The sequence below is a fragment of the Rhipicephalus microplus genome, chromosome 1, assembly GCF_043290135.1.
Source record: "Rhipicephalus microplus isolate Deutch F79 chromosome 1, USDA_Rmic, whole genome shotgun sequence".
Taxonomy (NCBI): domain Eukaryota; kingdom Metazoa; phylum Arthropoda; class Arachnida; order Ixodida; family Ixodidae; genus Rhipicephalus; species Rhipicephalus microplus.
The window spans coordinates 228,429,746-228,445,322 of NC_134700.1; the positions used below are offsets into that span (position 1 = coordinate 228,429,746).

Genomic DNA, 15,577 nt, shown 5'->3' on the forward strand with positions numbered 1-15,577 from the left:
TCCTGCTAAGTTTCCATCCATCTGGAACTTCACCATCGATTATTATTTTGCTCACTGCCTCTCTCAAAGCCTGCTTAGATTTCAGACCTTATGTCTTTATCAGCCTAATTGGAATGCCATCTGGGCCTGTTGATGTACTACTAGGAACCCTTTTCTCAGCCCTTTCCCCCTCTCGTTGTGAAAATGGAGCCATTGCACCACTTGATTCGTCCTTGTCTATTGTGTTGCATAAAGTACTTCTTTGTTGAAATTTTTCTGTCACCCTTGTTCTTATATATTCAATAGCTTCGTCCCCTTCTAGCCTGGCACCTTGGGCTGTAGTTATAAAACTCTGCTCTAGGCTCGTCTCATTTCTTAGGGAGTTTAGATGGTTCCAAAATTTCGCAGCTGCCTTTCTTTCTTTTTTATGTACTTCTGCCAGCCACTGAGCTCCCTTTCTTCTAATCTTTTCATTGATCAGAAGGGATGCAGCCCTTCTACAGCTTAGAAAGGTTTCCCATTTTCTTTCAACATCATCTGTCGGTTCACCCCGCTGCTTAGCATGTCTGTGTTCCCTAGAGGCTTCCTGACGTTTTGCTATGGCTCTCTTAACTTCCTCATCTCACCAACTTTTGGGTTTGTGTCTTCTTTTCCGGGGTGACTTGTTACGCGTCTTAGCAAGCTCTAGCTCAAAGAGTCTAATTAGATTCGTGTATGTCCACACTGTCTTATTATCCTCCGTGATTACTTTCTCAATTTGTTTAGTGGCTATTTCAATTTGCCTTTCTGAATAAAAATTTTCCTGTAGTTGCTCATCTTGTCTCCTTCCCACTTTCACTGCTCTTCCAAAACTTAGCTTGATACGTTTGTGATCACTACCCAGACTTCTGGAGCCACCTTCTTCTAATGTGCATTCCCCTGAGCTTATCATACATCCTATGTGACATCAGTGCATAATCTATCGTCGACTGCAGCCTTCCTACCTCCCATGTTATTTGCCCTTCACACTTCTCGGTACTGTTGCAAATGATCAAATCAAGCCTTTCACACATATCCATGATCATTTTGCCTGTCGGGTCGGTATACCCATCTATTGTCTTCACAACATGTCTTCCAGCTTGGCCCTCCCAACATGTCTTCACAGCTTGGCGCCTCCTGGCGGTCTCACAGCTTGGCGCCTCCTGGCGGTCTGTATGTAAATGACTCGCCGTTAGCAAGCAAGGCAACGTGTGTTCCGTGGCCTGCTGGTTTCGCTTCACGTTCTGTGGATTGAGAGGTCATGCATTCGATGCCAGGCCATGAAACATTTCGGTGCGAAGCTCCTTATGTTCTAGGACAGTCCATCCCTCCTGCGTACCCAGCACAGCATATCCACAGACCGACGGGTGCTTTGCCCCACTCATCATCATTCACTCCGTTCACGTGGATATGTTGTGGTGTTTCTAAATGCGAAGCATTTCTTAGCGAACTTCGGGGACATTTCGCGTTTCTATCTATCTATCTATCTATCTATCTATCTATCTATCTATCTATCTATCTATCTATCTATCTATCTATCTATCTATCTATCTATCTATCTATCTATCTATCTATCTATCTATCTATCTATCTATCTATCTATCTATCTATCTATCTATCTATCTATCTATCTATCTATCTATCTATCTATCTATCTATCTATCTATCTATCTATCTATCTATCTATCTATCTATCTATCTATCTATCTATCTATCTATCTATCTATCTATCTATCTATCTATCTATCTATCTATCTATCTATCTATCTATCTATCTATCTATCTATCTATCTATCTATCTATCTATCTATCTATCTATCTATCTATCTATCTATCTATCTATCTATCTGTCTGTCTGTCTGTCTGTCTGTCTGTCTGTCTGTCTGTCTGTCTGTCTGTCTGTCTGTCTGTCTGTCTGTCTGTCTGTCTGTCTGTCTGTCTGTCTGTCTGTCTGTCTGTCTGTCTGTCTGTCTGTCTGTCTGTCTGTCTGTCTAGCCACTTACGAATTTTAGCTCTCCTGACCGTTTGGATAATAGTATCGATACCAAACTTGGTATGCCATAGAATGACTGTATGATGAGCATATTTGACTAGTCTTAACATGAAAATCATGACATGTGTGTCATGAATGTCATGATTTGCGTATCATGGTCTGGCTGCTGTTGTGGTGGTCTCGCTCACATGACATGTTGAAAAACTGGTATGGTATGACATTATTGCATAGAGAACACGAGCGACAGGCGCTAACATGAAAATCATGATATGCGTGTCATGTAACAACACGACTGCATGCCACGCTCATGATGCGCTCGTGGCCATTTCGCTTGCATCACATATACCGAATCGGGTATTACGGGACGTGAATGGATGACGAAGGTATGAGACTGGTGCAAACATGATAAATATGATATGCGTGTCATGTAACAACATGACTACATGCCACGCTCATGATGCGCTCGCGGCCGTTTCGCGAGCTTCAGATGTACCAAATGCAGTATTACGTGACGCGAACGGACGACATATGTAAATGATACATCCAAACATGATAACCATGACATGCGTGTCATGTAACAACATGACTTCATGCCACCCTCGCGATGAGCTCGCGGCCGTTTCGCTAGCTCAACATATGCCAAATTTGGTATTACGTGTCGTCAATGGATGACGAAGGTATGTGACTGGTGCAAACATGATAATCACAAGATGCGTGTCATGTGAGAACATGACTACATGCCACAGTCAAGGTGCCAATACAGTTCGACGTGACCCGGCGCGCGTGCGCACTGGCGTTCGTTTTATCGCGTAACGCCCACGATGCCACGGAAGGCGCCGCTCCTGCCATATACTCGCAGGCGCGCACCGTGCTGCATGCTTTAACGCATGCGCGTTTACACGCATGCGGCGTTTTTCCCTCACAAAAAGAGGCAGACGGAGTGCTGTCTGGGTAATGCATCTGCGCGAAGTTCAGCTTGTCACATTTAGCGCCGGTTGCCGTCAGGCCGCGCTGACGGACGCTGGTCGCGCCGGTCGCACTTGGCGTCAGACCATATCGTGCTCGCGTTTTGCTAACGTAGCGTCGCTGTGCCCAGTGGGGGCGCGCGTCAACTTTACGTTGTAGTATGTTGGGCTCTTCACAATGCACTCGCGGCCGTTTCGCTAGCTCCACATACCCCAAATTTGATGTTTGGTGACGTCTATGGATGACGAATGTATACGACTGGTGAAAACATGATAATCATGATACGCGTGTCATGTCAGAACATGACAACATACCACATTCGCAGAGTGCTCACGGCCGTTTCGCGAGCTCCACAAGTACTAAATTTGGTATCATGTGATTTGAATAGATGACGAAGGTAAGCGACACATCCAAACATTATAATCATGACACGGAAGTCGTGTGCGGCATAATTTGTCGCAACTTCGTAACGTTGTGGTGATTTTAAAGTGACATATACACCTTCTTCATTCGTGCTTCGCATATCACCAATTCCCACTGTGCGTGGGATCTGCCAATTTTTTTCTCTTCGTTTTGTTCTTTGCAATCTATTAATATAAGTTTTGTAACGTTATTTTCATGACGAAAATACGTGAGCGGAGCTGTGGTGGACCCCGGCATGAAACAATTTCGTGATAAAAAAGAAAAAAAAAAGATACCTACAAAGTGAAACAAACGAAATCAGGATATGAAAATTTAGAAAGACAGAAAAAGACACGGAAATAGCCTCAAACAATAACGCAGGGACACGAAAAAGAGATAGAAAACACATAGATCGAAACAGAAAGTAAGAGAGAAAGAAAGGGAGGAAAGAGAAATAAACATAAAGTGAGCGAGAAAGAGAAAGAAATATGGAGCAACAGTTCAAAAAACGTAAAGAAAGAGGGAAAGTGGGAACGAGTACCCCCAGCTCCACTCTTTCTTTGTGGTTAGCTCTTGGCACGTGGCTACCATAATTTTTAGTTAGAATCAATGTCCATGAATAAGCACTGAAGTCGTTGTGAGCTGTTGCAGGAAATTTTAAGGTATGATAAAGGCACTGTGTGGAACCTTCTATTTGCTAGTTTTGTCATTTGTCCTTACATGCATAAGTCTTGCAGACAGTTATTTAGGAATTAAGCTATATCATCATTAGACGTCATGCAGGCACATTTATCTCGTTCAGTAATAAAAGCGTACCTATCTCGGCCAGAAAAAAACTTGGAGAACACCTCAGCTTCGCCTTCAATATCGGAAAGCGTTAGCCTGAACTGGCAGCGAGGATTTTTTTTCTTTTTTTAGCAAAATGAACTTAGGGCAAGTGAAGGCGGACGCAGAGAGCAGGCAGGCAGTTAAGGTTCGGCGCTGTGTGTAGGTCTTCTCTTGCGCTAATTTTCCTTTGCGTTAATGTATGACCAACTAGGCTAACAGTCAGACTACAGAAGAAAGTGACCTCCACCAGCATATTAATTTGGCAGGCGTTAGGGCGTCGAGGAGCGCAGCATTATTAGAGGGAATCATAGAAGGCACATAATTTCAAGCAGTGCTAGTGAACATTTCCGAGGATACCTGAACTGGCCCAAGGCGTAGTACGTCGGCTGCTTGTAGAACTCCTGGCCAGTGGCGTTCACGATAATGGGGGAGTCGAGGAAATGTTCAGCCCAGCTGGGGCCACCATTTGTGTTCAGAGCCAGGTTCCAGTCAATAAAACCGTTAACCCAATGGTTGAAGTCCTGTAGGTTCAGCAGAGAATAGTATATTGCAATGAAACAAAGAGGGTGAGAATGGTTATATTACCGTCAGACATTGTTTGAACATTGGTTGCCGCTCTAGCAAGGTAGACTGGTAACAAACAACGATATTTATCTATATTTATCTTATGTACGCTAACATCACAAGAGCTTAGCAAGTGTGTGTTACGGTATGTGCCTTAGGACACTTAGGACTGTATATAAGAGGTGCTGCTCGGACAGCCTTTAACCATAACAGAGCTTGGTGTTGGGCCTGTTGTTACATAGATCGTATGTAGTCGCTTACCAAGTTTTAATTATACACAGAATATTGGTCGGGGAGCCACCAAATGTGCGAGGGAAAAATCGAAGCGTATGAAATGCAAGAACACAGCGATCGGTGTGCGAGTTATCGTTATCACGAAAAGAGGTGACCTATTTTAAGAAATGTGGTTATAAGGTGTCATGAGCTGCGTTTTTATCTGCACAGTTTTTTAAGGCACTTGGGCATTTTGGTTGTGATTGGTAAAGAAAGCAACAGAATACCAATCAAGAAAGGTGTAAGGCAGGGGGACACAATCTCCCCATTGCTATTTACCGCGTGCTTACAGGAGGTTTTCAGAAGCCTAGAATGGGAACAGTTAGAAATAAGAGTTAATGGAGAGTACCTTAGTAACCTGCGCTTCGCCGATGACATTGCATTGCTGAGTAACTCAGGGGACGAATTGCAACTCATGATTACGGAGTTAGACAAGGAGAGCAGAAAGGTGGGTCTTAAAATGAATCTACAGAAAACGAAAGTCATGTACAACAACCTCGGAAAAGAGCAGCGCTTCGAGATAGGTAATAGCGCACTTCAAGTTGTAAAAGACTATGTATACTTAGGGCAGGTAATAACCGCGGAGCCGAACCACGAGATCGAAGTAACTAGAAGAATAAGAATGGGATGGAGCACATTTGGCAAGCACTCTCAAATTATGACAGGTAGATTGCCACAATTCCTCAAGAGGAAGGTATATAACAGCTGTATCTTGCCGGTACTTAGCTACGGAGCAGAAACCTGGAGACTTACAAAGAGGGTTCAGCTTAAATTGAGAACTACGCAGCGAGCAATGGAAAGAAAAATGGTGGGTGTAACCTTAAGAGACAGGAAGAGAGCAGAGTAAATTAGGGAACAAACGGGGGTTAAGGATATAATAGCTGATATCAAGAAGAAGAAATGGACATGGGCCGGGCATGTAGCGCGTAGACAGGATAACCGCTGGTCGTTAAGGGTAACTAACTGGATTCCCAGAGAAGGCAAGCGGGTTAGGGGGAGACAGAAGGTTAGGTGGGCAGATGAGATTAAGAAGTTTGCGGGTATAAAATGGCAGCAGCGAGCACAGGACCGGGTTAACTGGCGGAACATGGGAGAGGCCTTTGTCCTGCAGTGGACGTAGTCAGGCTGATGATGATGATGATGATGGTATGTCTCACGCACAGCCCCTTCATCTCTGCTGTTATCATGCATGGCGCATCTTGATTGTACGGTGCGTCTTCGTTTTCCTTTCGAGTAGCTGTTGTTTCACTAAAAATTATGGGAGCCTAAAGCTTCGCCTTTAGGAGTTCAACGCATTAGCGACATCCTGTTCGTAGTGCGCACTTCGAACATTTTGTGCATGAGTCCTTTATGAATTTGCTATGCATATGGCCGTATGAGAATAGGCGCAGTAGCGGGCATGCCTTTTGTAGTGGGGTACCAGCTTTCAAACATGGAGCCATTATGATAATCGCACATTCTGACGCCTGTTGACAGTGGACGCTTGTACCACGCATTATTACTGCAATATTTCATGCTGGATTGTGAAGCATGCCTACAGGACACACGTATTTGTGATGTATGAAAGCTATTTTTGCTGCATTTCCAACCAGAGGAAGTTCTCTTCACTGTTTTCACAGTCAAAAAAGAACTTCTAACCACACCTAATGGCATTAGGGTCGTTCCTTTTAAAAAGAGCGTGACCGATGATAATCCATTTGACATGTTTATGTTGTTGGGACTGCATTCACTGTGTAAAAGTCGCATGATTGATAGACACGCCTAGCCACTACGGTCGACGAGATCTGTCTTCCGAGAAGCAGCTGCTCAAGTGCGCAGTGTTGTTTAGTCTTCTGATTCCGTTCCGGAGTGGCTTCCTCTTTGGGACGCTTGTGTGTGTTTGTCTGACTTCTGATGAAGTATGTTGTGCGTAGTTCATATTTACTTGTGATGATTTCATGCATCAAAGAAAAAAGCGAAGGCGTGGCCGTGTGGTAGAACATTCGCTTGACACACAAACGACCCGGGCTCGATCCTCACTCGGAGCCCAACAACCTTGGTGTGGTCGTCACTGTGCTCCAGGGTTTTTTTATCATTTATTTATTTTAATTACATCGTTCTCGATTTTTCAGTCATGCATAAGATGACGATTTTTCACTCAACCAATGACGCCGACGCCGACGTGAACACCGCGATTTTTGCGAAATGAGCTCTTTAACACCATAGCGTTAAAATGTTGCTAGTGCTATCATGTGTGTTAATCAAATTGTCTCCTCCTGTTTAAGCGACATTCGAGGATAGTTTTTACTATTTTTCATCTTTATCCGCGGACATCACAATACTGTGAGCTCACCTCAATGATGTTGCTCGCGTACTCTTCGGCGCGCTCCCAGCTGCCCAACATGACCTTGTCTTCGGGCCTAGCGTCCGAGCCAGCGCATATCTGAGTATTCAAGATGAACTTGTTCGGGAAGCTTTCGTGCACTTGGTCAAGAGCCGTCGTTCCAACGGACTCGTTGGTGTACTTGTGGATGGCCACTCCGGCCACATACTTGGCTGCATCCGGATCGCTGAGCACCTGCGCGATGATATCCAGATGTATTAGTTTAAAGCATAGCGGGTCGTGCTGATTGCAGATGAGAACATAGGTCAACAGTTAACAGTAAGCACTGCTAACGTCATATTTTTACTGCCTTCTTCCACAATCATCAAAGTTACAAAGCAGTGGTTAGTGTTCCCGGTTTTGATCTTTGTACTAAAAAAAAATGAGCATCACCTTCAACATATTATCAGTCTATTTTATGTTCAATGCGGCATGACTGCTTTCGAAAAATATCCAATTTAGAAGATTGTTCGCGTAATGTCAGACCATGCTTCCGAGGCAATGTTCGGTGAAGGTCACCCCATCACGTTGCTATAGCCCGTTGTGTCTAACGGCGACACGCGGTGATCGGTGGAGGAGACGACTTCCCATAAGCTGCTCTGAAATCACAACTACCGTGCACTCCTTGATTTATTATCAACACAAAATGCAAACAGGTAAAAAATGAGACTCGGATGTGTGGCCCGAAACGCTTTGTCAGATGCCCAGCTCGATGATTACCCTGAAGGTCTACTTTATCGGGTTATGGCTTATGGTATGAAAAAAAAAAGTTCTTCATTCTTTGCTGTTTCCTGAGGGGAAACCACGCTGCAGAGCAATCGCAGCATTGTAGAACACTCACCACATTTGACCACTCGGGAAAAGTGGAGTTGCTATCATCGAAGATCAGCAGCTGAACCGAGTCATAGCCGGCCTCAGCGAGCGTCGGTCCCATGTCGCGCTTGATGAAGTCCTTCTGAGACTGCGCTGTAAATCCCAGGGTCTGCCACTTAACGGTGGGCGAAAAGCCTGTCGTTGGCTCGTTCTGCGCGGTCAAGCCGTAGAAGCGGATGCCATGGTTACCATATTCCTGCAAAAATCTGCGGTGAAGAGCAGAGGTAGAAATGTTTGATCGTGTGACTGGATTCTGTCTAGCTCGACAAACTGTTTGTAAGCAATGACGGGGCAACAATTTGTGGAAATGAGTCAGATTATGAGCCTCTGAGAATTCCCGCAACCAGTCTTAGCGCTGTAGACATGTTAGAGGCAACACTGCTGGCCTATGCACGCGCATATACCTCCTCCACCAGCCCGCCCAACCCCCACACACACTGTCACACAACATACTCATGCATGTACGCACAAATTCACGCATGCTCGCTTCCTCACTCACTCACTCACTCACTCACTCACTCACTCACTCACTCACTCACTCACTCACTCACTCACTCACTCACTCCTACCGTATACGTAGTACGCTTATTGATAACCTGCCGCGCTTCCAGCGCGTTAATTCAAATTCGGTTCAGTGAATACTGTACGCATATACGCTGTACATGCTTCACATAAACATTCATGATAGATAGATCAGATTTCTAACTCTACACTTTCAAGCAAGTAAATATTACACGTATCGGGTCATTTGTACTGGGCAATAATTGTGATGGCTTAATAATTCAGGTTAAGGCGATTAATGTTTCTAACCACGATAAACTAAAGTCATGCAATTAGAGATATGCACTCTAGATAAATCACCTGCTACATTATTTTTCGATCACTTTTCCCCCTCTCAATTTGCAATATATTCAGCCAACGCACAAGTGTCTAAGAGACAGTTGCGCTCGTCATGTGTACCTGGCATAATACTTTGCCCAAGACTTGTAGTAGACACTTCCTGGTTCGCCTATGAGACCACCTCCTCCCACAAGTGAGTTGGAGGTCTTCATCCAGGCTGGACTGCTCCACGCGCTTCCGATCAAAAGCAGAGGTCCAGTTACCAGAGACGTGGCCCTTTTTATGTACGGGATCTGCGAATATCACGACAGTGCACGCCTATAAGGTTAGGCGTTTTCACTTTTCATGTCCTCTGAAGTTCGGTGCTTTTGCTCAGCGGAGATGTGTAATTAATTTGGGTCGAAATTTCCGGAGCCTTCGACTACGGTGTCTCTCATAATCATATGGTGGTTTTGGGACGTTAAACCCCACATATCAATCGAGATGTCTTATCGAGAATTCACATTTTTTGTCCACCAAAACATTTTTCAAGATAAATTTTACCGGACTTTGAGGCATCATGGTTTTTATAGGTCAACCTCCTGAGTTTGGTTTTCACCGTAAATTTTATTTCGCTAGCATCGTAGACTATGAAACATGCTGCATTGCTGAAAATACTGCTATACAACTCCACACTTGTAAAATCTTTCTCTCTCTCTCGCTATATATATATATATATATATATATATAAGGGGAAACCCTTTCCTTACGCACGCCGCCACGGACCCCTCCCGCCACCGCGGAGACAATCTTGGGTGGCCTGACACACGCCGAGAACTGACCAGCACGGGATAAGAACCAGATGTCGACGTACACCGACATTTGGTTTCGTTCTCAGTGTTCACAGTGGTTCTTCCTCTTTTTTATTTTTTTCCTTTTTCTTTTTCTTCTTTTCTTTTTTTCTCTTCTTTCTTTCTTTCTTTTTTTAATTCTCTCTCACTCTCGCAAACATCTTTCAAGGTGAGAGGGACGCGGCAGCAACGAAGTTTGGAAGTTCATGTTAGTATAACTCATCCCCTGATGAAGGGAGGACCCCTCCCGAAACTGTTGGGAAATAAATATATTTATCCTTGTTGACAACGCTCCCGTTGTGCCATATCCCATACCTTCACGAAGACTAAATGGCCCATTGAATTATTACTCCCACTATATATATATATATATATATATATATATATATATATATATATATATATATATATGTGTGTGTGTGTGTGTGTGTGTGTAATATGAAACGTTACGCGAATATTGTTGTGCTGTATGCTGTAGTCATCATCATCAGCCTGGCTACGCCCATTGAAGGGAAAAGACATCTCCCATGATCCGCCAATCAAGCCGGTCTTATGCTTTCCGTTGCCACGTAATACCTGCGAACTTTTTTATCTCATCGGCTCACCTTTCTGGCTCCCATTCATGGATCTGCCTTCTCTAGGAATGCAGTCAGTTACCCTTAATGACCAGAGGTTATCCTGCCTACGCGTGCTACGTGCCCGGCCCATGTTCAATCGTTCTTCTTGATTTCAACTATAATGTCCTCAACGCCGCTTTGTTCCATGGCCCACTCTGCTCTCTTCTTGTCTCTGAAAGTTACACATATCATTTTCCTTTCCATCGCTCGCTGCATCGTCCTCAATTTAAGCTGTACCCTCTTCGTGCGCCTCCAGGTTTCTGCTCCGTAGGTAAGTACCGGCAAGATGCAGCTGTTATATACCTTTCTATTCAGGGTTAGTGGCAGACTACCATTCATGATTTGAAAGTGCTTGCTGAATGTGAACGACGCCATTCTTATTCTTCTAGTCATTCCACTGTCATGGCTCGGCTCCGCAGTTACTACTTGTCCTAAGTAGACATATTACTTTACAACTTCCAGTGTCTCTCCACCTATCGCGAAATGCTATTTTATGTGATTGTGAACGAATCAATGTTTATATCTTCTGCCGAGACTGCTCTACATTACTTTAGTTTTGTGCATTATATTTTCAGACCTACGTTTCTGCTTTCCGTGTCCAGTTCTGTAACCATGAGCTGTAATTCATCCCCTGAGTTACTAATCGAGGCAATGTCATCGGTGAATCGCAGGATACTAAGATACTCTCCATTAACTCTTATCCCTAACTCTTATCCCAATATAATGTCTTGAAAACCTCCTGTAAGCACATGGTGAATAGCATTGCAGATATCGTGTTTTCCTGCCTTACATCCTTCTTTATTCGAATTCTCTCGCTTTCTTCATGAAGAATTATGGTGGCTGTAGATCCACTGTAGATTTCTTTCTGTATGTTTATGTAGGGTTATCCGATGCCCTGATTCTCTAGTGCCTGCATTACTGCTGATGTATCGACTGAGTCAAACGCCTTCTTGTAATCTCTGACGGCTTTTTATATGTATTGGTTGTATTGCGTGCATTTTTTATTATCTGATTGATAGTATGAATACTGTAGTATTCACCAGTATGTTTTTTATTATTGGCAATTAAATATTTTGTCATAATTGTACTTGTAGCTCCTAATTGTACTCGCCTAATGTTCAAACGGTCCATCATGCAGATGGGCGCACCTTGAAACGACATCGGTTTGTGGTAATTCTAATAAGGTAGTAACTGCGTGCTCATTTTTTCTGGATAAAGAAAGCCCGCGGAATGTGAAAGATAGTTGAGTATACGAACAGCTCAACCTAGAAGTAGTTACGGTGTAAATACGGAAGCAAACACAAAAACAAGAAAGAGTGCGTACTTGCGTTTGCTTCGGTACAGTTATGCTCTAACTAATTTCAGGTTGCGCTGTTCGTATATTCAGTTATGTCCTATCAACTTGCTCGAGTTTCCACGCTTCGTGAAGCGTTGATTGCGCTCCTATACCCGCAGAAGAAAGCAGTGCCCTCAAATAAGTTTACTGAAAGCAACCGCTTTACCGATCTTCTGTTGCCGGAGGCAGTGTTTCACCCCTTGACGAGGGTAAAGGTCGGGCGCCGACAACATGTGTCGCAATTTTGCAGGGATTCCTTCCGCTTGATTGTACGTCACTATCATCACCCATATCTTGCGGCCAACTCTTCTTATTGACAACGCGGTCGGAGCCCTGTTATGATTACAGCCTGTCTGTATGATAGAAAAGCGGTGCGTTTTCTTCGGACGGGAAGTGGATATATAGCCCGTTTTGTATCTTTTTTTCTACATTTTTATTGATATTGGGTACCTCTAAGAGAGCCTGTTTGAGGGCGCTTCTTTCTTACGCGCGCTAATGCGCTCAGCGGTCAAGTAAAATGTCACATTTCAGACTTGGCGGGCTTTCTTTATCAACCGCACGAGAAAATTAGCATACAATTAGTACGCTATTAAAAGTAGCGAAGTCTGGTGTCCCTTCAACATGCACACATCTGCCTCATTGACACTTTTATAATTAGGTGAGTACATTTAGAGTTAGAAATATAATGTTTACTAATTAATTGTCATTATTGAAAAATTAGGAGTGGCTACTACAGTATACTGGGAACAATATGCACTAGAGGTGCCTCCCGTAAGGCTGTTTCTCTCTCTTTTTTGATTGCGCTGCGTGTTTATTGGGACACAGTAACTTGACACGACAGAAAAAACAAATTTAAGGGATACAGAGAGATGGCAGCCCAGCACAACGGCTGTTTGCTTAAGACGGCACCACGTCACGGTTTCTCTATTGTTGCGGATGTTGCGTTACAGGCAAGAGTCATAAATTCACCTAATTAACAGATAGATATTTCAATTTACGTTTTTCTTAAAACGTTCTCAAGTTATCGCTGATGTACAGTTACTGAGGTTGGAACATTTGTTGTAAAAAAAGGCAGGAAACGTAAAGAGAGAAAGCAGTACAGGAAGAAATAACGAATAACGAAATAACGAAGTGAAGGTTTACAAAGTCAAGAAATAATTTTGTCTCTCCTATTTATTATTGCAGGAATGACAGCATTATCAGAACATGTGCTTCGGTTTGCCAGCTGATGTCAGCTTTGCGTTCGACGACCTTAGAAGGCAGTACACGTGCGAGATGCGGGTAAGTGCGACGACATGGTCGACGACTTTCTTTCCTTCCGTCAACGCTTGAGACGAAAGAGGAGCATGTTGAAAGCTTAGGGAGAACATGCTTTCGCTGAACAGTGCTTCCGAGAAGCAGTGGTTCGCCTGGAAGCACTGGCGTATCACGAGGAAGGATGGGAGGGGAGGGGGGGGGGAGGTTGAACGAGTTTTGAAACTACCTCACCTTGACATTTGCAACTTTTGCATGTGTATATAAACACGCACACTTTGACAGTATCGCTAGACCCCCTACGCGTAAAAATATTCGTTCATATCAGCGGCGGATTGTCAGTTATAGGCATCTGTCGTTTCAGCACGCGAAGTTAAGCTCCCCGGCTGCTTCGCTGCCGTGACATTGTCGTGTGCAGAAACACGCAGTTTTAGGCGTAGCATCTGAAACCGCTTTATGCGTGGCTGCTGTTCATCAAACGGAAACCATGTTCTATGAGTCGAAGCCTTGGATCCCGAAGGCAGAGTATAATTGTGATGCCGGCGTTCTCGCTCGTGTACTGCCTATTTATTTCTGTTTCAAGGAGCCTGACCCTAGCACGCCAGAGGAGGGATAGAATCAAACGACTACACCGAGTGATCGGTGAGTATGCGACAAGATGCGTATTTCTTTTGCGTTCAGTATATAATAGACTGTAAAAAGTGTGAAGCAAGAGTAATAAATTTCTGACAAAATTTAGATGGGGTGTGGGCTCGCCTACTTCTAAATCATCCCCTGAAATGTGCGATGTCGCCGAGTACGCAGCTGTACGGGTGCAGAACCATCTGCGATTAAAGTTTGTGGATTTCTTGCACAGTACGCCAATCCCACGGTCCTTGTGAGTGTCCCATTTTTGCGTCAGAATAAGGTACATCAGGCGGGTCACTTTAGTATTTAAAAAGAAGTTTACCATTATCCATAAACAACTCCTAAAAAGCTGAAAGGCTTTTGCACCGCTGTGAACATTTAGTGTGAGATACTTTCTGCAAAACATGGCTTGTTCTACGTTAAGTCATCGTTATCTCCGTAGCTATTTCCATGCCGGATGAAGATTTTCGCTGCTGAATATGTGCGACTATGTAAAGCTACAAAGTTTAGGCACCGTGCAGAAGAAAAAGTATTTGTGCATTCTTGCTGTTAGACATAAACTGTCTGTTGACCGCGCAACAGATGGTTTGTTAGGTCTACGGCCTGTGTATCAAAACGGTGTGGGGTGAAACAACTTTGCGATTCAGCAAAAAAAAAAAAAAATAAATTGGGGGAATTAATGAATCAAACTTCGCGGCACCCTATTTTTTTCTCCTAAGCTATTTACCTTTCTTAGTAGTGCTGGCAGCAGCAACATTGTGAAATTTTCAAACTCCGGCCTTCAACCTTTTTGAATGGATGGAAGATAGGGACAGGCGAAAACTTTTTGTTCTGTAGGTTGCTTCTTATTGTTATTCTTGTGATTTATTATTATTATTATTATTATTATTATTATTATTATTATTATTATTATTATTATTATTATTATTGTTGTTGTTGTTGTTGTTGTTGTTGTTGTTGTTGTTAGCCTGTTTCATTCCATTCCCGCACGAGGAGCTCTCCCGCTGATTTAATTTTATACCAGCCAACTTCCTCCAGTCATCACTCCATCTAACTCACTGCCTTGTGCGACTGTGTTTCTCATTCCATGGTGGCCGGCACACTTAACTGTTTAGTTATCCTATCTGTTATTGCTATTTGCGATTCCGACAAGTAATATAAGCTGGTGGTGCATTCAGTTCATCTTGATTTTAGCAGCACACTGAGGCACAAGGACGAGTGAAAGAAGGTGCACAACACGTGTTGTGCACCTTCTTTTACTATAGTCCTCGTTTCTCAGTGCGCTGCTAAAATCAGAATGAAGCTGTACCAACATGCTCAAGTTTCTGTTCTCGCGCATTAAGTTGCAGCATAGTTTGAGTTTTAGTTACCTTAAGTTCCACGTCTTCCCGAGCAAGTGCAAAATTTTCCAGCTCCAAGTCACCCGGGGTGTCATCGTAAGTGTACTTGGGTTCAGAAAAGTCAGTGCTAGCCAGAGGAACCCTGCCCATGTTGTAAGCGAGACCTGAAATCATAAACAAAAGCACGGGTGTGGTCTAGGTTGACACTCGAAGAATGCTACAAATATTGAACACCCTTTGTTGGCTTGGTATACGCTCCTATGTTGGCTGCTAAGATGGACGTTGCAGGTGGCGCGCACGTTGCAAACTGGCGTTCTTGGCATTGACTGTGTGCTCCCATTTGCGGAGCAGCACGTGATTCTACAGAAGGGCCATTTGCTCCAGTAAGGCTATAAACGGTTTTTAAGGGTTGGGCAGATTGCCACTTGTGAAAAATGAATTTTTGTCATAACACGAGTTTGATCAGAGAACCATT

At 43.7% G+C, this 15,577-nt stretch overlaps 1 protein-coding gene and 1 long non-coding RNA gene across 3 annotated transcripts in view; one reads left to right on the top strand and one right to left on the bottom strand.

The window, feature by feature from the left end:
* Nucleotides 1–15,577, top strand: part of LOC142810692 (uncharacterized) — a 272,930-nt gene that overhangs the window by 123,088 nt on the left and 134,265 nt on the right. Inside the window, exons 3-4 of one of the 2 annotated variants that reach the window (XR_012894669.1) lie at nucleotides 13,067–13,162; nucleotides 13,719–13,917. This is a non-coding gene — a long non-coding RNA (uncharacterized LOC142810692). Of the gene's footprint in view, nucleotides 1–13,066; nucleotides 13,163–13,718; nucleotides 13,918–15,577 lie in introns of those variants that run through there. The other variant, XR_012894670.1, reaches the window with a different exon arrangement.
* LOC119166666 (lysosomal acid glucosylceramidase) overlaps nucleotides 1–15,577 on the bottom strand; it is a 30,591-nt gene that overhangs the window by 12,265 nt on the left and 2,749 nt on the right. Inside the window, exons 4-8 of the mRNA XM_037417989.2 lie at nucleotides 15,133–15,266; nucleotides 9,219–9,391; nucleotides 8,227–8,464; nucleotides 7,356–7,580; nucleotides 4,544–4,707 (exon numbers count right to left, since the gene is read on the bottom strand). Of these exons, the coding sequence (XP_037273886.2) occupies nucleotides 4,544–4,707; nucleotides 7,356–7,580; nucleotides 8,227–8,464; nucleotides 9,219–9,391; nucleotides 15,133–15,266 (934 nt within the window). The remainder of the gene's footprint in view (nucleotides 1–4,543; nucleotides 4,708–7,355; nucleotides 7,581–8,226; nucleotides 8,465–9,218; nucleotides 9,392–15,132; nucleotides 15,267–15,577) is intronic.